Here is a 24,287-nt window from a genome sequence, read left to right as displayed (position 1 = left end):
CCAGAGACAAAGGAGGACCATGCAAGTGTTTTCCAGATGAATGGAAAAACTCAGCTTTACAGCAGAAGATGTGGAGAATATAATAAGGTAGTAAAATGCCATCTCCTGCACAGTAAGAAAGCAGCATAGAAAATAGGATGAATTATTTATTCCTGTATTTAAGCACTTGGAAAGGATGCAGACAAAAGCAGTGTGAGGCCATTTAAACTGAAGGATTYTCATATGAGGAAGGGCATCACAATCACATCCAGATGAAAAATTATAACAACTTGTAAATGGTCACGGTACAAAAATGAACGAAACAAAAAGCTGTTTATTTGAAACTAAATGGATGATGACTTTATTTCAGTCAAGTCCTACATTAACTCATGCATACGCTTAATTTAGAAGGATGGGATAATTCATGTGGTGACCCCTGTGAATATTATGTAAATTTTAGTGGGATTGAGTGGTATTAAATTTGCAAATCAAAGTACTGCTCAGAAATGTTATCTGATTTCCAGATGTTAAGTCTACAARCTCCATTAATTGTTCAAAAGTAGGTGGCCAGTGTACATGTACCAAATGAAAAATTTAAAATCCACAATGTATATCACTATGAAGCTTAAACAAAGCAGTCAAATTTTAGGAAAGTTATTGTATGCCCATGGGAGAAAAGTATTGTCTAGTTCTTATATAGAGTCTATCCAAGCTGGCTGCAGCWATGGTTGCTGCAGATTCATAGTTTTAATTAAGCAGTACCAAAATTTAGACATGGAGTCTAAATAACAGAACTTCATGATAATAAAAAGAGATACCTTATTTATTTTTCTGAGAACATAAAACCCCATGATTTTATATATCTGCTACTTAGGAAAAAGTATTGTTGTAATATAGGCAATTATAAATAAATTGTATTCAGTTCTTGCTTTGTAAGGAGCAAACACATTGCAAAAATCTTAATAATAAAAACCCCTTTTTTAACTGAGTCTACTAAGTAACAGTACTTTTTTCACTGAGAGGAAACAAACACACTTGCCATACAGCTGGTTAGGGTGCATTTTTAATACAAACACTTCAAACTGCCTTGTAGTAAAATGAACATTGAAGTTAATACCAGCCCGCCCATCTGCATGAGAAATTTTTCCTTACATTTGAGAACAATGTGGCAGAAGGATTTCCCAAGGGCTGGGGAAAGGGAATGCCCAACGGCTTGGGTGCTCTGCAGCAAAAGCTCTGCCTGACCATTGGTGCTCTGTGAAACCTACAATRAGTTCACAAGACTGGACCATCAATAGATACRTTTTTCTAAATGCAATTTCAGTTTTGTGGTTTCACTTGGGTCTTTTTCCAATTCTGAGCTTGTGCAAAGATGTGTTTGGTTCCCTGGATGATTTACAAAGGGCATGGGATAGGGAAATGCTGCCGTGTTGGTGGTGAGATAGATCTGTGCTGGCTAAATGCCCTACATGGCACTACCCCATAGGATCCTGAAGAGACTGCTCAGAGCCTTTCCCACAGAGGTGTGTAAGGATCTGAATGTGGGATGCTCCATGGGGTCTGGGAGGGGCTGGTGAACATTTTGATAGTAGCCAGAAATAAATGGCTGTCCAGATGTATCATGTGTGAGCCCTCTTGGGATTTGGGATGCACCAATGTGCCAAGGTTGGACAGCAGGGAAATATCACACTGGAAGCAGAGGAAGAGCTACAGAGGCAGTGCAGCTGGTGTGAGCTGAGAAGCTGGGCCAGGAGAGGTGGCAGGCAGTATCCCAGCCCTCCATTCCCAGCTTCTCTGGCAATGACTTTGTAAGTGGTTCTGCATATAATTTCATAGAGTGACAATGGTGTGTTCTCAYTGGGAAAAGTGCCTGTGTTTTCATTTTAACTGGGGTCCTTGCTCTGTAATTACTTGCAAACACTCTATTATATGAGCCAGATGGTACAGTAGATGGCTTTTAGCCGCTCCTGAAAAATAGAGAAGACTCTGACTAGACACCATTTACAATTATTTTTGCTGTTTGGAGCACATGTAGATTACAGCTTGCTTTAAACAGAGGGTCAAGAAGCCTCACAACAGAGGCATGCACACCCTTCAAACTGAGCCTGGCACTGGCAGCAAYTGATGAAGCTGTGGTACCCATCCAAAATATATGTGCTGTAAGGTGCACAAGAGCATAAAGTCAGGCTCTTGCCAGCCAGTGAACATCCACTTCACAGTGCACAGGGCTTGTGGGGGCCTCTGTTCTCCTCTGTACAGGTGCCAGCGTGGGTTTGCAGAGCATTGTCTGTGCTAGATGTATTCTGGTTTGGACAGCACCTGCATCTCCTGCCCTCCGTCGCTCCTTTCCCGGAAAGTCCCCCCCAGCCTTGGAGTTCTTTTTTCCCTACAAAAAATAAAGAATGGTCAGAATTAAAGGAGTCAAAAGTGGTTAATCAGTTTAGGGGCTGTGTTTATGTCTGTGTTTATGTTCCCTCCCTTCTTAGGGGCAGTCAGAGCGAGAGTAAAGGAGCAGTACTCGAAAGGGGGGCAGAGGCTGTTGCTGAAGAAGCAGTAGATGAGGGGGTTGATGGCGCTGTTCAAGGCCGGCAGGTTCTGAATAATCACGGATGCGTAGAAGCGCTCTTTGGTCTCAGGCAGTATGTTGAAGTTGTCCAGGATATCAAAAAGAAAGTAAGGGCTCCAACAGAGAACRAATGCTGCAGGAGAGACAGAGAGAGGAAGAGCTTGACATTGGATAGTTTAGCAATTTAGGGAGGTAATTACACACTCATGGAGAGACTGCCATAATACATAAATATTTGTTCATGCAAAATAAAAAAAAAAGAACCCTCTCCCCATTCAGGATCTTATTTAAGAGAATAGTTATTAGACTGTGCTTTTATTTGTCTTTATTTTTATTTTAATGGCTATAAAATATATTACGTGTGTTTCTCTAAGTGTTTAGAGTGCTCCCTCTAGGCATATTGAGACACTTCTGAACACTRCACAACACATAAAGGGTAAATAGGTAGCCAGTTAAAGCATCATCAGTTATAGTGAAGTGCTCTTTTAATGGTCCCCGGAGTGAGCAGCCAATCTAAATGTACACACAGCCAAAGTGCCGCTCCGTGACAGCGCTGCCTGTCACAGCCACCTATTAAAATAAGGTTCTCAGACACCCAGGAGCAAGGAATGACACCCTTTCACAACGCATTAGGGCAAACCAACGTGTCATTTGGCATGCTGGCTGGAGGTGCTATGTACATGGAGCGTGCAAGAAGATTCTCCTGAATTCCTGTGCTGCCATTTGAGAGATGAATTTTAGGAAGGAAAGAGAGGACTGTACTGCTTGTAGACTCTGCTTTTGTTCTGAGGTGATAAGGGAAAAAGAGGCCAGAGATCTACCTTCATTTGCAGGCATTGGGAATTAATCTGTCCCTCACATATTTCTATGCCATCTCTTCTCARCAAGGCTTTTGATTCAGGATTTGCATAGAAATAATGGGACACGTAGTTCACACAACTAAGCTAAAAGCACCTGGGTTATAAACATACAGGTATCTGTGAATAAAACGCATGATCACATCCTGACCTAAATGAGACAGCAGAGTGGCCTCATGCCTGCTTTCTTGTCACATTAATCAGAATCTCTGCACTGGCAGATAGCTGAACTGAAAGTTCAAGGAAGAGCTAAGCTGCCCCCGTTTTCTAAAGCAACCAAACAGGAGGTGTTTATGCACAGATATATGTAAAATAGCTATGCACAGTGTCAGAGCGTGTATCATAGCAGAACTTTAAGTGGCTTTAAAAAAAATCGATAGATGTTAGGGGTCTTAATCTGTTTGCACATCAAGAGATGCTGGGTGCCTAATATTATCAAGGTCTGCTGAAATACTGAGCACCCATGTGACCTCTCAACACCTGATGGCCTTACAATAGTAGTTGTGTCTCACAAAAGCTTTCTTTGCCATGCAGGAATGTTCAGACACAGAGAAGCTGTCCTTGGGCTTATGAAAAATGTGAATCACATTGGCCCCTCTCATGTCTGCAGATGCTACCACTACACAGTGAGCTAAGCTACTCAAGTGGCTGTTATCACAATATTTTCCAATCTGAATTTTGCATAGTGTTTGAAATAGAAGCAATCTTTTTTTCAGTGTCAAGGGATGACTGTCAGCTCTCGGGAATAAGCGGCTTCGGTTGTTTTCCTGCATGTCTCTGGCAGCTAATCACAAGCCCTGTGTGACGCTGCCTTTGTTTATTGAGATAGAATAKCAGCCTCCTAATTGCATCAGAATAATGTCATTTCCCTGGGAGACAGAGAACACCTGCAMTGGATCATCTGCTGCCCCCTTGGGAAAGGGGAGCTCATTCTTTCCATCTCAGCAGGCAGAACTCCTGTGACATCCAAATGCACTCGCTCCACATCTCACTTCTTCTTCCCTTGCACCACCCCAGCATCTCACATGCCATGGAGTGTCTCTAAGCCTAAAACACAATTCTGTTGCCAAATCTTTTGGCAGTCTTGATGRGAAGGAGGTGACCACTTCCTTTTCCCTTTCAGACATTGTCTTCTTTCTTTATGCACATGAGGGGCTGTATACCTAATTTCATTTAAGCCTTATTTCAGATGCCTAAAATATGAGTGTATCATATCAGAGTGTATGAGCAGGGAAGGACAAGATCAGAAGGCAAATCAGGGGTCTAAGTGAAGCTCCTTCTCCAAACCTTCTACTTTGTGTGCTGATGATAGAKGTTGCTGAGGAAAAGAATCTTCCTAATGTCAGCATCCTCCCCACCCACCAGCTGTGGGGCTTTTCACTTACCAAGGATGATTACAATGCTGTACTTGATCGCTTTCACTTTCGCCCTGGATATGAACCCACGACTGGTGTAGCCAGTGGAGGTTTTGCCACCTGGGAAAAGAGCAGTTCAGCTAGTGAAAGAATAGGGCTGGTGGGTGAATGTGTCCTGCACAGGAATGCATAGCCCCATCCTTCCCTGCTGTCAGTCTGGATCTCAATAGTTCCTGAAATACAGACACTTGCAAGTCTGCTCAAATCTGCTGGATACTCAAAACSTGAGCCACCCAAAATAAAAAGGGAAAATGTAAGAGCTGGGTAGATCTTCCTGAAGCACTGAGGCGTATATGGTCTTGGGATGAACRCTCATTGTGTGACTTTCTGTGGCCAGGAATTTCTGATCTTGAGCAAGATTCAGACTTGCAAGGACATGTGAAAACACAGAAAAAGCGTTACCTAGTATAAGCTAGATAAAAGCTGTTCTGGAAATGGACAAACTTCTGGGAATAGGAATTCTAAGTTCTAGAATAAGTAGTTTTTACTTTTTAATCATTTTCTCACAGATGTTTCCTATTGTTTCTCCAAAGAGAATTTAATGTCAAAGGAAAGAAGGTAAATAATGTAAAAATGAGTTATGATTGAACAAATACAGAAACCCCATTCCCATGGAAATGATGGGACCCAACATGACACTGCACGTCCAGGCACTCCCAGATTTGTGAGGATCAAGTGGAATTGAATCACAAGGCTGGAGTCACGGGTATGCTGAGACTCACCAGGACAGCTGGATATGATGACAGCCTGAGCTTTGCTCTTCATCCAGATGGTTCGAATCACAATTGAGTATATGACACTGCACAAGGGGAAGAGTTGCTGGCATTATTAGGCACAATAAATTTAACAGACATCCCAGTCATTTCTGTTCTAAGAATACTTATCCAGGTTTAAGGAGTTCACAGAGATGGTGGGACTGCATAGGAATAATAGTAAGTGACAAAAATAATCAATACAGTGTGACTCTCCCACAATATTTTTCAGAAGCTGATCTGGAGACTTTTCACCATGGAAGTCTTTACGGCTGTCTTGGCTTTGAATGTAAAATCTCAGGCTCAGAGGAATGCAATAATCTTGCAGGCAAGAGATTATTGGTGATTTTGAGCTAGCCAAAGCCAAATCTATCTGAGTACCAGCCCTGGGACACTAGCTGTGAAATGAGGGAAGCAAGGGAGGCAACTGGTTTTGCTGTATGTAAACAGCAAAACACTTCTCTTTTGCTGTTATTTCATGAGTATAAAGCTGGTGAATAAAATTTTACCCTGGGGAGTTTGATAAGGGCAAGATCCATGAGAAATGCAAATAAATACAGCAGTGCTCAGTTTTGGGTCTCAAGGTCCTGTGGTGGAAATCAAGGAGGACAGAAGTGTGAGATAAATGCAAAGAGTTAGATGATACAAAACCAGATCCACCACAATTTGCATATTTAGAGAGGTTTATATAGTTTCAATAGGAAAGACAAAAAGCGCCCAAGTACACAATGACCTTGGAAAGTTATGAACTTTCTCTATGTGATAACCAGTCTGAACTTCTATTGATTTAGTATGGAACAGGTAAAAACAATTCATTCAAGCTGAAGAGCTGTTTGAACCCACATCCTGCTTGAGGATTTTAACTTTGCATCAGTTCACTTACAAAAGATACAAAGCCTGGGTCTTCTCCTGCAAAACATGTATAACCTGCTAAAATCACTAAACAACAGCATGCCTTTGGCTGTTGTTTACCTGTTTAGTTTGCTAAGGAAGACAAAAAAATTAAGACTATTTCAACTAATGTATTCAGGTTGCCATGTTTTCCTGATGTAACAAACCAAGCAGAAGTGGCCGTGTACCATTTGCAACACACCAGTGTGCTAGAGCATCCAGGGCAGCAGGAGCACTAATTGCCATTAGCCTTAGTAGTCCTCATGTGAAAAAGATGCGACGAAGGACATTATTTTAGGGTGTTTTACAGAGGCAAAAGGGGTCTTATTGTTATGTGGATAATTTTTGCTATCAGAAGAGGCATTATTCTGTTTAGACCTTTCAGACTAATATACGAGTCTGTCCTACAGCATCCTCAACTGCTAGACACACTTGAAAAGACAGTATTTCTGCTCAAAAAAACCAGTGGAAGCTTGGAGTTTTCCTCTTTGTGGAAGTTTGAGCCATCTGGTTCCCAGGCTCAGTAGGTGAGGCTGTAAATTCAATGTGCACTCCGGGCAGCGATGTCCTTGCCCAGCGAGGGGTTTGCCTGCATCCGCCATGGACTGCAACTTGCTCTCCTTAATCCCTTCAAAGGTCCAGCTTGGCTTCCAGCTGATTTGAACATTTTCCTTTTATCTCCTGGCTTTTCAAGAGGTTGTTTATTTAACAGCTCATACACTTGAGCGTTTCTTTGTACTTCTTACTGACAATGGTGGAAAATTCACATATCATTTCTCCTTTGATTGTTCCAATGAAACAGAATGTATTATAATGATAATTGTTGTCATCTCAAAAAAATTTCCAGCCAGCTCTTAAGTGTCCTGTTTCTATTTTCTTCCTAGCCTGCTATCTCTATCCTGACCTCTTTATTTGCAGTTGAAATTACGTCTTCTCTGATGCAGATTTTCCTTTGTCCAGCAGGACACATTCAGAGTTCCTTAAGCATCAGGACAAAGGAGTCTAACTCTGTAGTCAAAACACTCAGACTCCCTACTTTCAGCCAAATGTCATAAGGATTGAATTATAAAGCCAGGCTTCTGACTTACTTTCCCTTTAACCCCAGAATTCCTGCCCTCTTGGCTGCAGAGTGTGGTAGGAGCAAGTCATTCCCAGATCCAGTTATGGCATCTGTCTTCTTCACTGGCATTTCACATGTGAGATTACATGCTGATTCAGTTGAATCCTTAATTTTTAGAACTCCAGAGGAAAGTTGAATTCCTGTTTTCATCCAGCAGCTTATAAAGTGCTGCCAGCATAGTGGATTTGTGTGGGTGTTTTTGCTTCTGTTCATCTTTCATTTCTCTATAGTGGAAGCCACTGGAGCCTTTCTTATCAGGAGTGGACCAGAGATGGTGTAAAGCTACTCAGGGTCACTTGTCATGCTAGGTACTCTTCTGAGCAACTCTTTTGCCAGCCACAATTATGCCTTTATGATTTGATCTCTCTGGGACTATAATTCTGAGTAGTACCTAACCCTTTTTTTTTTCCCCAGCAATGCTGGCATGGAGCTAAGAAAGTGGACTCTCAAGAAATGTGTCACCTAAAGCAGAGGACCATAACAGACAACTGCATGTCTGTTTCAAAGCCATAAAAGTAAAAAGAGGGCACTATGTAACAGAAGTTCTATTTTTCGTACATGGGAAAAGCAGCCTTTTTTCAGAATACATTTGTAGCTCCTTTCCTTCCTGCAAAATGCTGCTGGAGGAGGATGCAGGGGTTGGTCAAATCTRGAAGAAATTCTCACTTAAAAAATGAGGTGGCAGATGAGCACAGAGTAGCAGGGAACAGGCAACAAACTGTCTTTCAGAGGAGGGTTTGGCAATGGTCTGCACCATTCTGACAGTGTCATAATCTCCATTGCCTTTCTCTGGATGTCAAACTGCTCAGCCTTCACTGCCAAGGTGTAAAAGCGCGTGGCACACATTGCCACAAACCTCTTTTTCCAACCCATGTACCATGCCTGCCTTCTGCTTGCCCCGTGTCCACTGAAAGCACTGGGAGATGTGCAGTTCTTTAGGGTGCAGCTCTTCCAGAAGTTGTCAGGCTCCTTTGGTCTGTAAGTGCACAGCACACTGGTCTTGCAGCCCAGGTTGTGGGTGAGAGACTAAGGAAAGGGTGCTACTCAGGTGGAAGGGTCAAACCTGGATGGAAAATTCATCCAAGCCACTCTGAAAAGCAGCTGCTCAGTCTTTGAAGACCACAGGATAGAAAGGACACACTGTTGGTCTGAAAATGTGATGATTTTTCTAACCCTGATAAAATGCAAGTCTCCAGAGGTGGCAGGAAAATACAAAAGTATGCCTCACATTATGGACCTGTCTCAGAAATGAAATTTTTTGCATCTCCAAAAACAATTGAGCCTGATCCAAATTCTAAAGGATTAAGAGGCATATTCATTATAGCATATTATTAGTTCATGATGCTGTTTAATATGCCTCATTCGTAACTACAGTATTTTTTAACCACGTAAATAGGTAACTTATGCTTAGCCATACAAATGTAACTGTGAATAATCCCACCCCATCTTATTTTTACATCATAGACCACTTTTCCTGTTGAAAATAAAATGTCTTCCAATAAAGCTATATATTGATATTAACAATATCAATAAGCATTACTGATCTGCCCACTTTTAAATATAGATTTTATTTTGAAGTAAATAATTGCACTATGACAGCATTCCATGCAGCCTTAGTATTTGCTAGTAAAATGAGCTTTTACCACAGCAAAAGTGCACTTAAGCTTCCTGTTAATTAGTTCTATTTATCATCCAATATTGCCTATTGTTCCTTATATTTTATTTGTACAAAGTGATGCAGCTGCTTTGTTTTATGGTAGTTAATTTACAGCACTATTTATCTAAAGAGAAAAGTAACCTCATCTGAACAAACATTGCAAGAATATGTAATGGGTAAGTGAAGAGATGGGCAGATATTAGAACATATGCGCAAGATCTAGGGTTTTTATTTAGAAATGGAAATTGCAGGCAAAAATGAATGGGCTCACTAAATCAAGTTCAAAAAATGACCTTTGGTATTTTTATTAATGGTATTTCCAGCCCCTTTATTTGATTTAATTCAGAGAAATACCTTTTATTTAATCTATTTTTTTTTTTCATTGCAGTGCCTTGGGTTTAATTCCATATTTTTCCTTTTAGCTGATTCTGGTTTTTTTCTCTTCTAATTATTTTTCAGCTGCTCCAAAGCAAATGTTCTCTTTGGAGTTTGGATTTTAAACAGCAGATGGATATCTTTTCCCTCTGTGCTTCAAGAGGAGCTTTAGCAATTTTTTAAAAAAACATGAGTTTGCAATTATATTAGATAAATGTCTCTGTATTATATTTATAATGGTAAAATATAAAAAAAATATATTTAGCAATCATGAATAACAGCTAAAACCCCTCTCAATTTCTGGATACTCAAATGCCAGAATATAATTATGTTTTGGCACAGAGTAGCAATGCAGAATAGAAACCCAGTAGCTTCTCTGTCTCCCCATCACAAGTTCTGAGGGGCCCAGGTGCAAATATTTGCAAGACAGCAGCATGTAATCTTGATTTGATCCATATTTAACCTCTGTCCAGCAGTGCCCCAGAAGTTTTCAGCTATTACAGATAGCATTTGAGCTTTGCTTGGTGTATGTGGGCATAGGAGAGAAGGCTTTGGTTATAGCAGATGACACTTGTCCCAGGAGAGGAGAGAACTAATTACCAGAGGTTCCCTAATTTTTTTTTTTTTTAATTTTCTCAGACTTGGTAGATTGATAATATTAACTGCAGAAGAAGTGGTAGAATAATGTAAATAAGAGGGAACAGGCCAAATTTTTAAGCACTGTGAAGAAATACCTGACTCAGGATCTTGGCTCTTCCTGTACAACACTGAGACAGCGAGGACAAGTGAAGTTTTAATTTGAAAACAAATATTCTCCTCTTTTTTCAGCTCTCAAAGACATTCATACACTTGGGTTAAAAATACTAATCATAGCTTTTGATTTTCTTTTCATTATTCAGGTCTTGTTCATTGGTATTATAATCAGATGAAAAAACTTGCTGAAAAACCACAAGATCTTTGATAACTGATTGCTGCTTCTCTAGTCGTGAAGGAGTGGTAGGAATGGGCGTATTCAAATCCTTCAGTTTGTTGCAGTTTTCTTGAAAAATTACTGTTCTATATATACGTTTAAAAAAAAAAAAAAAAGGAGGGGAGAGAGAATGCTGTTTTCTTCTGGTTCATGTTTTGTCTTGGTATCTATAGGTTTTGCTTACACCACATCTGGGGGTTTAGCTTGTCAGGGGAAGGGTTTTCCAGACTGAGCATAAGGTTATCAGCTAAATAATTCATTCCATGGGCTGCAGTGTTATGAATAACACAACTCCTGTGAGTTGCTTGAAGGCTGTCAGGAACATGTGAAATCAGCTCTACTGAGAGCGGAGGGATGGATGAGAGAAGCTTAAAAGATGATGGTGTCTGGACTGTAACAAGTGAAAACAGCTCAGCCAAAGCGGTGTATCTAGTGTGGAATTAAGTCCTGCACCTGAAAAGTGAGATTTTATCCTTTGTATGCACTTCAGATGAACAGCACCAGAAAAAGTGCTGTCATCAGTGAACTGCTTTGCTCTAGAGGTTAGGTTTTCAGCAGATTCAGGCAGCAGAACTAATTAAGAATTAACTCCGCCAGCCAGTGTCCCACATTGCGTCAGACACCTGCCATGCAGTTAAATCAGAGTGCTTCTGCAGAGAAAATAAAGTAGCTGTGCAAACAATATGAATTCTTGCAGAAAAGGTTTTATTTTTTTCCCTCTGTGCACCCTGCCTCATTTCCTCACTAAGTGTGCTGTGTGCTTTGGCTTCTGGCTTGAGTGTATTCACAGTTTCTTCTACTGAGCCTTGACTTTTCAATTGCATGTTTATGGATCTTCTCTCCATTGTTATGTTGTGGCCTTTTTTAAATAACATCTTCGACTAAAGGTTATTAAATTAAAAAAATCACAAAATGCCTTCCTACATTTATTGAATAACACCTTTCATTTTTATAAATAATCTCCTGACAGAGTAACACATGACTGGGATGTACGTGAGCTCTCATCCTTATGAAATAGCACCTCATTTATCATCAAACCCCCAGTGYGTCTGAAAGTATTGTGTGGAACAAAACTTTTACAGAGAAACTGAGTCCCTGCAGATGTTAACAGCCATTCCTGCTGTTCTCAAGCCACAAACTGCTTACCAGACTATTTGTATGCTGCAGCCACATCAGGTGAATTAGCTTCAAACTCCTAGACTGCCAATAATTTTCAAAGAAATAGATGTCACACCTTCAGGCTGTGTTGACAGATGTTTTACAGATGCATCAGATGGGAAGTTGCAACCTTCACTTTTATGCCTGAGACTTAAAAAAGTGTTCTAAAAAATTGTAGTTTCCTCCCAAACTGCATGGCATTTTTTCATAATGTCTCTGCTGACCTTGCCCCGATGATAATCCTCTTTTTCTGTTTTAGACAATCCTCTCTGTTCTGAAGAAAATAGTATCACTGACAACTAGAAATAAATAAGCATAAAATAAATCCTTCCCTGCACCACTCCCCTTCCTTCCTTCCAGTGCCAGACACCACTTTAGATCTGTCAAAAATCTGACGTCTGCTGGCAAGGACATAGGAGCATTAGTGTTTATAATAAACACTGAAACCAGGAATGTTTCTGGGCAGGTGACGGACACTGCACTGTCCCTCTCTTTTCAGCCAGTGGTTTTAGTTCCTGTCCTGCCATATACTTCTTGTGTGAAAGTTGCTTAAGGTTAAAGCCACAAAAATTTTAGGATGTTTTATTCATATCTCAGATGTCAGGGCAATCTCATGAAATGCCAGTTTCCCTGCCTTTCTCTTTCCTCTCATGTCTTCATCACCTTCTTGCTTCTGGGGATTTACTGTAAAGCAAGTCACAGAGCTGATCTGGTTTGAATATCTTTCTTTGGCAGGGAGGAGGGGAGCATAATGTCAACAGCTCTGAAATATTTATTGCTCTGCAGCTTGCCTTTTCTTGCCAAACAGAATAGATGGTGTGTAAAAGGAGTGGCTGGTCTGTAATCGAAACCATGCTAATCTGTACGTTTGAGTGTGAAAGAGATGTTTCACACTCTTAAGGAATGACTGGTGACTGGGCAGGCTGTGGGGGTCTTTTCCTAAAACACTTGAGATGCTGGCTAGAATTTTCCAACTGCTGGCTATTTGAGAAAGCTCATAAAAGAACCCCTTTCATGGTAACAGCCACCCTCAAAGTTCCTGGTACCATTTCTTCTCACTGTTAAATTGTTTTTTGTCTGTGCAGTGTAGGTTTATTGTTTTTGCTGCTACTGCTGGGCTGCAGATCTACCCACATTTCTATTTACATATTCCCAAGAATAAGTTTTGTTTATTTAAAACTAGGCTGGCTTTCAGAGACATGAAAACATGCAGAGAAATGGTCCTGTCAAGGAAGGAAGAGCTACTGGACAACTTGGGAGTAGTTTTTCCTCTCTTGCCATCATGTCCTTTCTTTAAGGAGAACTTCCTTGATTTTGTTTATTATATCTATGCAATCTTACACAAAAAAGGAGGGTTTAGGAAACTGATATATTATGAGCAAAGTAAAAATCATCTCTCTAGGGAACAGAACTGGTCCATGTTGAGTCCATATCAAAAAGTCAGCTAGATGAGTTCAAGCCTTGCATGGTTTTGATTCTATCAGAGATAAACTTGTTACCATTAAAAGCTGCAGAACTTAATCTCGGTGATAAAAATAGTAACAAACTTCAAGGCATTTATTCAGCTTATGCAGTCAGCCCTGTCATCATCTAGAAAAGATCAGCCCCTGCCCACCCTACTCTCACCCAGGGCACTCCTAAGCAAAAAACTAAAGGACATTCAGGGCTCATCACTTGTTGGAAAAGCAGATGGACCAAGAGATAAATCCAAGGGACATTGCAAACATAGTTTCCCTCCCAGAGCCCAAGCAGCCTGTCACCGAATTGTGGGGGGAAGAAAGGAGACCCACCAAGTCTTTCTTGCTGCTCACGAGAAGAGACRGTCACCAAAAAACATGATTGTAACCTTGCTTGTGAATGAGAAAAAAAAAGGGAAAGAAAAATAAGGGCTCAAAGAACTTTTAGTGCCACTGGCAGCATTCTGAGGCAGTTAGGAAGCCTCACTCCTCTTCCATATCTAATTTTGACTGTTCCTTCGCACTGGTGGCTCCTCATGGCTAGTTAACTTCTGTTTAATGGCAGCTAATGGTAGTGCCCTAGAGGGAGGCAATAAACTTCACTGATCACTAAGCACAGTCTGTAATATTTGTTGACCTCTGTTTAATGTTGACCTCTGTTCTGCAGATTGTGTTTTGGGGCAAACCAGTCTCAAATACCTCCAGCTTAAGTTTCCCGTTACAAGACAGGAAGAATTGCATTTGTTCGTATTTTAGGAGTGGTTGGTGACTTCAGTGCTTGGAGATTTCTTTCCAATCCTGGTGAAGGAACTCCTGTCTAGTACTGTGAAGCTTAAGAGCACTTCAAGTTAATTTTAGTTTAATTAGTGTTAAGTGTCTTTTCCTGTTCTTATATTAAAATTATCTTTTGTAATAATAGATAAATATTCATACTGGGTTTATAAAGATATCTTTCAAGCTTGAAGCTGTGCGGATAAGTGGACGCACTTAGAAATTCATTTATTTTTTCAGAGAAAATGTTTCTGACTGTTAATACCACACAGAGAACACCCAGGGCAAGTACAACGACCCGTGTATTATTTGATAAAAAACGGAGCAGCTATGCAGCAGGTATGGGAATTAAATTGTAATGAATTAGTAGAAATTAAAGCATTAAGCTGATTGCACACTTGACAGCTTTCACCACATGCTTGCTGACTGGGGTTCAGGCTTACCTGATAATGATCAGAGGAATGAAATACACCAGGAAAGCCACCACGGTCATGTAGGGGATCCAGTAGGAGTCATCAGGCCAGATAGCCCAGCACTGCACTTCCCCATTGGAGAGCTGCCGCTTCCCAAAAATAATCAGAGTTGGTATGGAAAACAGGAAAGAGAGGCTCCAGGCCACTCCAACAAGCACTTTCGCCTGTCTTTCTGTGTAACAGAGTCAAACAGACTGTGTCAGTGGGGTTGTTGGTGCCAGTGAACCCTTGCAGCACTATTGACAGAAAGGCAGGGAGGAGGAGGAAACTCTGTGAAGAAAGGGAATTTTGTACTGCAGCTGGCTGATGCTGAAAAGACTTCAAAGGAGAATGAGGATTTCATCTCYTTCTCATGATAAATTGTCATGTCATTATGGGCTTGTATTTTGCAAGTTTTATATAAGGATGTTTAGGGCCCATTGAATGTGAGACACCATGAGAAAGGCATTGGTCAGGGTCAGCAAGTCAGAAACACGAAATGCAAATTGTACCTCTGTGCCACCAAGAGAACATCATGAATTAATGTAAAGGACTGCAGGCCTGCCCTACTGCATGCCTAGTGATGCACCTTGAAATTAGAAAGATTGCAAAACATTTCCTATGAGGAAAAAAAATGCCTCAATTCAGAACAAGACCGTACAACAAGCTGCCTTTATCTCCAGCTGTGACTTTACTRTCCCAAAGAAACCTGGACCTGTGGAGCCACAGCATCTCCTACATTTCTGTGTGTCATGGTGCGGATCAAACAGAGCTCCTGCTGATGAGCCCCAGCCACMCCAAGAGTGGACTGCTAACCATGAKAGAGGGCRGATGATGGTGCTCAAGTGCCCAGCCCTGTTTTATCTGCTGCAATATACAGGAACTGGGAGACCCTGCTGGACCTCATGGTGAAGAAMAGGAGCTGAAGGATCCCAAAACATCCATTAGGTTTGGGTTACTGCRTCCTCTTGGTTTCTGGCCACTGCCAAGTGGGGAAAAATAAGTGGGAAACCAAATGATGCCTGGTGTCACCCATGGGATTTTGTAAATATTGATGGGTTGGAGCAAAAAGTCCCAAGGCTCTAATTTTCAAAAACCTGCATCTTCTGGCTAAAATCCAGTTAGTTCTAGCTGAAAAAGAGCTGATCTGTGGAGTACCTATGATTCTCAGTGACAGTTATTCCTCCTCASCCAGATTGCGAGAGGAACAGATGGGGACAGATTTTTTTGATCTGGGAAGCTTTAGTGTTCAAATACTTTATTGTCCTAAAAAAATACCCGAGGTTGTGTGTGAAATAGAAAATCACTTTAAATTATGCATATCAAGAAGAATGKCTTTCCTCCTTGAAGCGCAAAGAGCAATACAAAAGCATGTGGGTGAAACATTCAAAAAGTAATTTTATGCTTTATAAAACATCAGTTGCAAATACTCAGTTATCCTGCTCATTTTTAGATGCTACCCACATTCAGCAAAGTATGGTCTTGCTAATCTAGGGCTTAAGGGAACTCTGATGACATCTGTGTGAGAGGGTTAGATTAAGGCTATAAATATTGTACAAGCAAAGGAGAACTGTGAAGTTTCCCAAAGCATAAGAGAATAAACTTAGCAAAAGGGATATTAAGAATAAATTTTGCAAAATATTTCCTGACAGAAAGGACATTTCAAATATAAGCTAACTACTTATACTACAATCATGCAAGCCTCACTGGGGCCCACCTGTGTATTTCTAATTGAAAAAGTTCAAAGTTGGAAAATAAGCCTTATTTTTCTGTAGTGTAAAGCAAAAACATTAATTTGAACAGAACTGGGCAATTTGCACTGGGCTGAGTGGTCTTGTATCTTTGTGTTTCATAAATAATTTCCTGCAAGTTTCATTTATTCCTGTTTTTAAATGCCCCTTTAGTTTGGTAGAATATGGCCTTGCTAGTCTAAAAGGGCTATATTTATAAGGCACTGATAGATAAGGAGATTKCTGTTTTATCAGAATAATGTTAATTGTCTGCCTCACCAGCAGGGATCTTTTATGCTGCATTTTTAATAGTTGCTCTAATATGMTCTAAATGCCAGCAAATCACATAACTAGAGCTATATCAATTACAAATGAAATCAAACAAATTACAGCTTTTGAAACTCAATATTCAATTCAACCAGTGAAAACATTTTCCTTTGGAATTTTTCATACTGGGGTGGTCAAGACTCACTCCCARGGCTGGAGTGGGAATCTCAGTTGTGAGCTCTGGCTCTGACTCTCCTAAATGATGTTTCCATGTGATTGTCCCCTTTACTCTGCTGCCACCTCTGTGCATTGTGACAATGGGTTTGAGTACCTTTCTGCTCCCAGCAATGTGGGACAGGGAGCCACCGCTTGGAACSAACTTTGCTTCCTGCCATCAAGAGTGTCAATGCTATGCAATCCTTTGATRAATTGTGTGCCTCTTCAAAATTAGGTTTTAAATCCAGGGAGAGCAGAGCTGTTCCAGAATCTCAGTGATAGCATTGTGTTCAGCCCAAAGCCATGCAAGGATCTTTTTTTCATCTGTCGTTTAGTTTGCATGTTGTTTGCACATACCTTTTCAACACGATGAAGTATTCACAAAATGTWTCCTGCTATAATTCCTTAGTTTCTTTGCTTTTTGATCTTTATTTTACCATTTTTTTCTAAATGACCCTTTTGGTTGTAGAATTAGGTGTCTCATGGTAAAAGCTTTAGGATTGGAAGGCATATTTATTTGCCTTCTTTATCTGTGATCATTTATGTATTTGCAAAGTACAAWATATTCAACTGTTGAAGTTTGTTCCCTTAAAAATCATGCAAAGTACAGCTCATAGCAAATTATTTTTAACAGGACTTGAGGCCAGTAACTAAACCACAATTTAAAATAATGGTTTGACATTTTCAAAGTGAAATGTCTGATTTTTTTTCTAAAATGATATTTCAAGGCTACATGGAAACATAATATTTCAAATCAGTAAGGAGAAAGAACTCCTTTGTTTCTTGATTGAAGGATTTCAAGGGGATGAGTGTTTCATTTTGGAAAGAAATTTGCCACAGGTTGACTCAGAAKTGTTCATGAAGTTCCTCTGTGTCATCGCCAATGACAAAGATTTGTAAATCCCTTTGTTCTCTATCTGCAGAATAGCTAAGAGGGCACTTCAAAAGCATCCCACATGGCACCTCTGCAAGAAATAGCTGGGTGCAAAAGGTGATTATTTATGTATATTCCAGAAAGCTGCTATGATAAACGTACCCATCTAGAGCTTTCTTTTAGATTTACAGCTGCCTTCATTTTTCCTTTGAACATGTTTTTTTTCTTGTGCATTAGTGTGCAGCCAGCCCTTGCAAGAGRCAGGTGGATTTTGTCAGTGTTCTCTCTGCTCGTGACCTTTCCCCCTGCCCAGACCTGCACCTAGCTGATGATTCTGCCACCCTCGATTGGGGACAATGTCAGCTCTTCTCCAGTCTTAAAAAAAACACCACCAACAAAACTTTGTTGTATAGGTATAGGAAATGGGATTTCAAAAAGGCTTTTATGAAGATTTGAAGTGATTTTTCATGGGTTCTTTTTCAACTTCAAAGTGCTTTTCAAAGGTTAACCTTCAAATTCTTCACTATGCCCAGGCGGTAATTTAACAAGTGCTGCTTTTCGTGTACCATGAATGAAGAAGAGGTGCCAGCAGGTCTGTCCCACAGCTCATCCTGCTCAGCCAGCAGGTTTATGAGCCCCCACCCTGCCTGGTTTATGAGCCCTTCTGCAGGAGATGYAGAGCAATGCCACCCCTCCCAACACCCGCTGGGAAAACCTTGATATCCATCTCCCTGTTCTGAAAGAGYTGATTTGCACACTGGGGAATATAAAGCTAAATTTCACACAAGCATTTGAAGCTTTCAGACCTTAACATCTGCCAAAGCCGCACCACTGTCTCAGCTGTGATTGACTCATGGGTTTTTAAGGCCAGGAAGGACCATTAATCTGATCTCCTGAATAGAGCCGTCTGGCAAAARCCATCATTACTCCAAAACAAGAATGGCATTTGCATCTGATTAAAGCACATCCTCCAGACCTCATGGTTCTGGTAACTGTTCTTCTTCCTCCCCACCTGCTATTTCTGTTTTTTCACTCAGTGCAACATACTTAACAGCCYACTTTGGCTCTTTAGGAAAGAAATAATTTTCTTTAAACTGTRCTGCAAAGAGGCCAAGATATATCTGAGTGCTGTAAAAAAAACTGAAACCAAACAAACAGAAGRAATTATAAGAAACAATAGATATCCAAACTTATATGCTATATCTTTTGAAGATATATCAAATTACTGTATAAATTCTCAGTACCACACCTTCCATCCAACCTGTTTTTTAACATGAATAAACAGACTGTAWAGATGTTGCAGCTCATACAGTACAGATATGTACCACATATCCCCTAGTGGTACAGGGGATATCTTTTCCCCGTAATAACCTTCTAAAAATGCTGGAAAATAATGAAAACCACCATACTTTTTGAAATGTCATTTCATTCTTTGCTAACACAATACTTAYAAAAACTGCTGAGGGCTAAGTGGAGTTTAATAAATCTTGAAACCACAGCTCCTTCATAATTGGGAAAACTGAAACTGAGTTCAAATGTAGCTAGAGCAGGAATGAATAATTCATAGCAACAAGGATAAGAATTTCGAAAACCAAAAAATTATCCAAAAACATCTATAGCAAGAATAAGGTACCGAAATTCTCCTACCTCCTTGCAAGAACTTCATGGGGTAAACTATGGCATGATAGCGGTCTATGCTTAGTGAMACGAGGACGTAAGTCGAGGCATAGAGAAGGACCACCTGGGGCAGAAAGTATAATGAGACAGCAGTTGAGACATGTCTATTGCAGAAGGTGATGTCAGTGAGAACTCTGAACTAGGAGTGTTTCAAAACTTACAAAAAAAAAGGAAAGAAAAGGCAACCCCCCCCCCTTGTATATTCACCCAGGTATTTTTCCTTTTTCCTGTCCACAAAATTTAAAAGATTTAATATGCTTTAACTAACATGTTTCACCTTTAAATGAACCTTTTCAGCATTAGCACTTTTGTTTCTAGAAAAAAATGTATACAGCATTTTTGTCAGAGTTTACTGCTATGGGGACACAAAGCATGAGGTTTTTATACCTGGAAGTAGCGAACGATCCTGCAAACGATATCAGGGGCCATAAAATCTCCAGTGTAGCGCCAGATGATGTCAGTCATGATGTTGATGAGTCCTGTGAATGAGTCTACAAAGAAATTAAGTGAAGAAGCATTAAAAGAAGCAAATACATGACTGCAGGTGAACCACAGAAGCAGGGGTGACCCTTGGGATGTATCAGCTCCCCCATCCTGAGGGCAGTCAAGCCATGACCAGTCAGCCCAGTGCAGTACAGGAAGATGGGAAAGCCTCAGAAAACACTCCRAGGTTAGTACCTAAGTGTGTCAGCTTGATTCCAGCTGTGACAAATACTGAACTACTTAATGTCCTTTATTCTTTGTTATTTCAATTATAATTGTCTCCTGTGAAAGCACCTGGAGTGGCAACYGAGTGCTGCTAAAGTTAGTGGAAATTTTGTCAGGAGTTAATTTGCAAACTTAATTAATTAATGACTAACCCTGCCTTGTCAGCTTAAAGTTAACCTACTTATGCCTGTACTTTTATATTTGCCAAATTAAATACACCTCAGGCTATCATTTTTTTTCTTCTTGGTTTTTTTATTTTTTTCTCTCTTGAGAAAATCTAAGGAGATACTCCAGCGTTTGTTCTGCTTTTTACTGAACAAGTGGGTGCTCACAGAGATGCACATTTTACAAATGAATCACAAGAACTGGTACTCCTGTTGTACATATGGATGGTATTAAGTTTTGTCTTTAAAACCAAATGCTCTGACTTGGACAGGATAAATGTTTCCAGTGCAGTCCATGGAAGAAAATGTGTACCATTGTGTACCAAAATCCAGTGTCCTGCCACTTCAAGTTACATGTCATGTTGCTCTTCTTGCACAGATTACCACCAAGGGAGAAAATAGGTTGCGAAAACTWTTTTTRTGTAGTTTTTCAGGATAAAACCAAKAAACATAAAGAARCAGCTTCAATTTATATCAAAATTAATTGAAGTGGTGAGGTAAAGTGTTACATTGATATCACCATTTCACACATTCAAAAGCCATCTCTAAAATTTAGTTTGATAAAGATGTTCTAACCCCCATATAAAAAGATTTTGATTTGAAATTTATGCCTTTGAAAACAAGATATTTCAACATTTAAAAAAAAAAAATTATAAATAAGCAGTTTGAGAYAGTATTTCCAAGCAGACAGGCATGTATTTTGCAAAATAGGTATGTTCTAAGTCCTTTGAAACTGCAGAAATTGTGTATACTTCTAGTTGGAAACTGAGATTTCAGCTTAATGCTTCAGAAAGAGCAACATTTTTTGCTTCATTGGAAAATCAGGGTTATTTTTTTCTGTATCGGTAATCCTTTATCTCCTCATTTTCTTCTTTCATGTATCTTCTCTTCTTCTTCAAGGCTCAGTTCAAAATTAGATTCGCGTAACCACATTGCCTCCCTCCTTATGTCTATCTTTCAATTAATACTGTTTTGCTCTTTATTCTCACARTGTTTCCCAAACCCATTTTCTCTCTCTTCTCTCTTCCCTTGCCTCCAGAGAGAGGCTGGATCAGAGACAACCTCCAAAAGGAAATTTGTGGTTTGAAACCTTTTGTTAAGTGTTGTTCATTGATTGGGGTGATGGGGTAAGGAATGATTGCTCCTCTGATGAGTATAGTGGTTTTAAGACTTTACTGAAAAGACTGTAGGTGTATATAATTAAGGTGGTCTTTGAAAAAAACCACAGAGTTTAAGTGTTTCAAAAAGTGAAGTGCATCCTCCAGCAGTGGTTCCAACCCACCCCTTCCCCTTTCCTTGCTCCTGAATTATTGATTCATATTCTCTCTCTCTMCAGTAATGAAATATACATTGGTTCAAAGTATTACACATCAATAGAGCTTCACCTCGGGGCATCCTCCGGCTTTTGATGGTCTGAGCATCTGCCAAGCAGGTGCTAAATCAGGGTTCAGCTTTCCTCAGGAGGGGGAGGGTGCACAGGCTGCCCTCCCTTACCAATCTCAGTGCACTGAAGAGGAAAGGGAGGGAGAATGGACAGCACCTCAGCTATCTCTTCATTCCCCTGTTCTCACCACCATTTYCTGTCCCTTTCCAATGCATCAGGAGAGAGCTTTGAAGGTGCATCTGCCCACATCAGCTTTTTAGTTTGCATCAGGAGTGTGGTTTTTAACCTGTGGATGGCCCCCCATTCACTGTTTCATGGGATGGAGATCCATGGGGGAAACAGCCTTGTTCAGCTGATGCTTTGCCCAAAAATACTCTTCAGCGTTGCCCTCCTTGCATCCCACACCAGAGACCTGCCAGCCAGTGCTCAGGCTGAGGAACCATGGCAAAGTTTATGCWGCAGGAACAGATCCTTCTCCATAAATGCTGAATGTGGATATCAGCACTGTCTTTTTCATGCTACAGGTCTCTTCCCACTGYGAGTCATTAGCTGCAAATATATCCATACCTTAAGTACTTCAGGAGCTTTAAAGACAACTCAGAATTGTCTTCACTTGAGAGCTGTTCAGTGAGGTTTTTCAGGTGATTGCCGAGGCTTTTCAATGAGGCTTAAACTTCACAGCTTTTTCGTGATGGTGGCCTCAGCTCCTCTCCCCCAGCAGAGTTTTGAGAGCTCTCTGTGCTGAATTTCAGAATTGTTATGGAGGGCTCGGTGTGAGCCTCCAAGCACGTGCCCCTGAGCACAACACACATGTGTGTACCAAAGCCAATGCACCCAGYTCTGCAGGTGGGACAAATTTAACCAGTTCTCTCAGTGCCCTTTAATTATAGAAACATTCTCCCACACAATGTCCTCATGCCCTCCTCAGGATTTAGAAATATCTCTTGTCTTTTCCATCCTAAAAGTACCAGATTAACTTTTCWCAGAGGATCCTTAGGTCCTCTGCTGCCTGCTCCAGAGGGGGTTTCTTATCCCATCTCTGCAAAGGACTGGTCTCGCTCAGCATGACCCAACCACACACCTCTAGGTGATTTGTCCTGCAGACTTTGTATAGGGCCACCAGGTAAATAGTGGGTCTTGTCCTGGTGACCAGACAGCATGAAGGGAAAAGGGAGCAAACCTACAAATTGTGACATCATAGGATTGCCGTGTACATTATGGTCTGTTGCCTGTGTGCATCATTTTCTATTTTGAATCTGTTACTCACTCTCTAGTCAGCTGAATGGTCCCCCTGTGCTAAGCACACATCACACCACCAGCAGCACTGCTTGTCCTYGGTGTCCAATCTGAACATTTCTTGTTCACATCCTTCCCTTCTCCAGAGCCACAAGCACCTCGTGCAAACTTTTATTAGTGATTTTGACATTGAATGTGCTGCTCATTACTCTGCTATCTTACTGCTCATCACACCCTCAATAATTAGACTTTAGGTTTTTCACACCTTCACAACAYTTTATCTTGCAACCCCTTTTTTACACAAAGCCCTGATGTGCCAGTGCTATAAACCTGGTACAGAGATCATGAATTGCCAGCAGATGCTTTGCCACTGTCAATGAATCCTCCTCACCCTCATCTGAGATGCAATTACATCCATGACCACAGCATCCTGAAATCCTCATTTGCCATGTAGTCTGAATTGCTGAATTAGAGGTCAGTGCATGGAAGTSAGCTGGTTTCAGCAATGACATCTCAGCAGATCACACATTCCCCGGCTGCTTCTGGCAAGCTCACACCTCAAACCGTGTCRCTGGGTTGCATCATTGCCATCCTGAGTGGTGAATGTCAGGTACAGAAAGCTGACATAGGCAAYGCATTGCCCTAAACCTCAGTGTCCTCATTACTTTGAGCATCCTCACCCCTCATTATGAAGCTGATGTCTTGCAGGTTAGATACTTGTATTCGTGCACTAATGGGTGTTCCTGCACCAAATGGTACAAAAATAATTTCTGAAAATGTCCTAAATGATCTTCACTCATAGCTGTGTGCAAGCTGGTCATTGTCACTACTTTCTTAATACTCTTCTAGATTTTTTTACTAAGCAGTGGTGTGTTTGCTGTGGTTTTGTGGCAGCATTGCTAGGCAACAGTGGGGTTATAGGCTYATTTAATCACTTGGAAAAAACAGGCAGAAATTCAATTAATGAAATATGTTCTCTTTTGATACAAAATAAAGATCCCAGCAAGAGATAATTTGTGATTTTTAAGTCAAATGTATATTCAGAGAAGGATACAGATGAAACAATTCCTTGTTGAAGAAAGCATGTGGCACCAGTGTGATAGGAATGGAAGAAGTTTGCTCTTGAAGGGAAGTGGATTTGCTATAAACAAATGCAAAAGAAAAATTCCATGACATTTCAAAAATAAGAAAAATAGAATGAGGTAGGGAGGAAAGAGTGGTTTTGCTTTGGCAGAGGAAGGGAAGGATTCGTAGCTTTTGTGCAACTAAACAGGTTTGCAACCCTTTATCTGGCTTCTCCCTGTTTCTACCATGGCCACAGCCAGTCCTCAAAGGCAGAACTAGTGTCTGCTTTTACAAACCTGTCAGCGTTTAAAAATGCAGCACTTTGAGACAGCATTTATCAAAAAGGCCAAGAAAATGCTTGAAAAGGAGAAGCACCCTGTGTGTTGTTCCCAGAGGAAATTGAAACATGCTGAATATAGAGCTACAGCATCTGTTGTTGGGAAATATGTCAGGTACTGGAACAACCTGTGAAAATCCAGGGCCCTCAAGGCCAACATAACCCAAGTTTCCAGCATGYTCAGCAAAATGCTTTTGGATTTTTTTTTT

At 40.6% G+C, this 24,287-nt stretch overlaps 1 protein-coding gene across 2 annotated transcripts in view; it reads right to left on the bottom strand.

Annotated features, from left to right (window-relative positions):
- Positions 1-1,520: 1,520 nt before the first annotated feature.
- Positions 1,521-24,287, bottom strand: part of NPSR1 (neuropeptide S receptor 1) — a 56,931-nt gene continuing 34,164 nt past the window's right edge. Inside the window, exons 3-9 of one of the 2 annotated variants that reach the window (XM_057367685.1) lie at positions 19,572-19,675; positions 19,155-19,248; positions 14,412-14,613; positions 5,540-5,616; positions 4,788-4,877; positions 2,498-2,678; positions 1,521-2,365 (exon numbers count right to left, since the gene is read on the bottom strand). In XM_057367685.1, coding sequence (XP_057223668.1) covers positions 2,272-2,365; positions 2,498-2,678; positions 4,788-4,877; positions 5,540-5,616; positions 14,412-14,613; positions 19,155-19,248; positions 19,572-19,675 — 842 coding nt within the window. In that variant the 3' untranslated portion in view covers positions 1,521-2,271. The remainder of the gene's footprint in view (positions 2,366-2,497; positions 2,679-4,787; positions 4,878-5,539; positions 5,617-14,411; positions 14,614-19,154; positions 19,249-19,571; positions 19,676-24,287) is intronic. The other variant, XM_057367686.1, reaches the window with a different exon arrangement.

Source organism: Malurus melanocephalus, unplaced genomic scaffold (genome assembly GCF_030028575.1).
Source record: "Malurus melanocephalus ecotype Western Australia unplaced genomic scaffold, MMel_1.1 scaffold_83, whole genome shotgun sequence".
Classification (NCBI taxonomy): domain Eukaryota; kingdom Metazoa; phylum Chordata; class Aves; order Passeriformes; family Maluridae; genus Malurus; species Malurus melanocephalus.
This window is presented reverse-complemented; position numbering and strand designations above follow the sequence as displayed.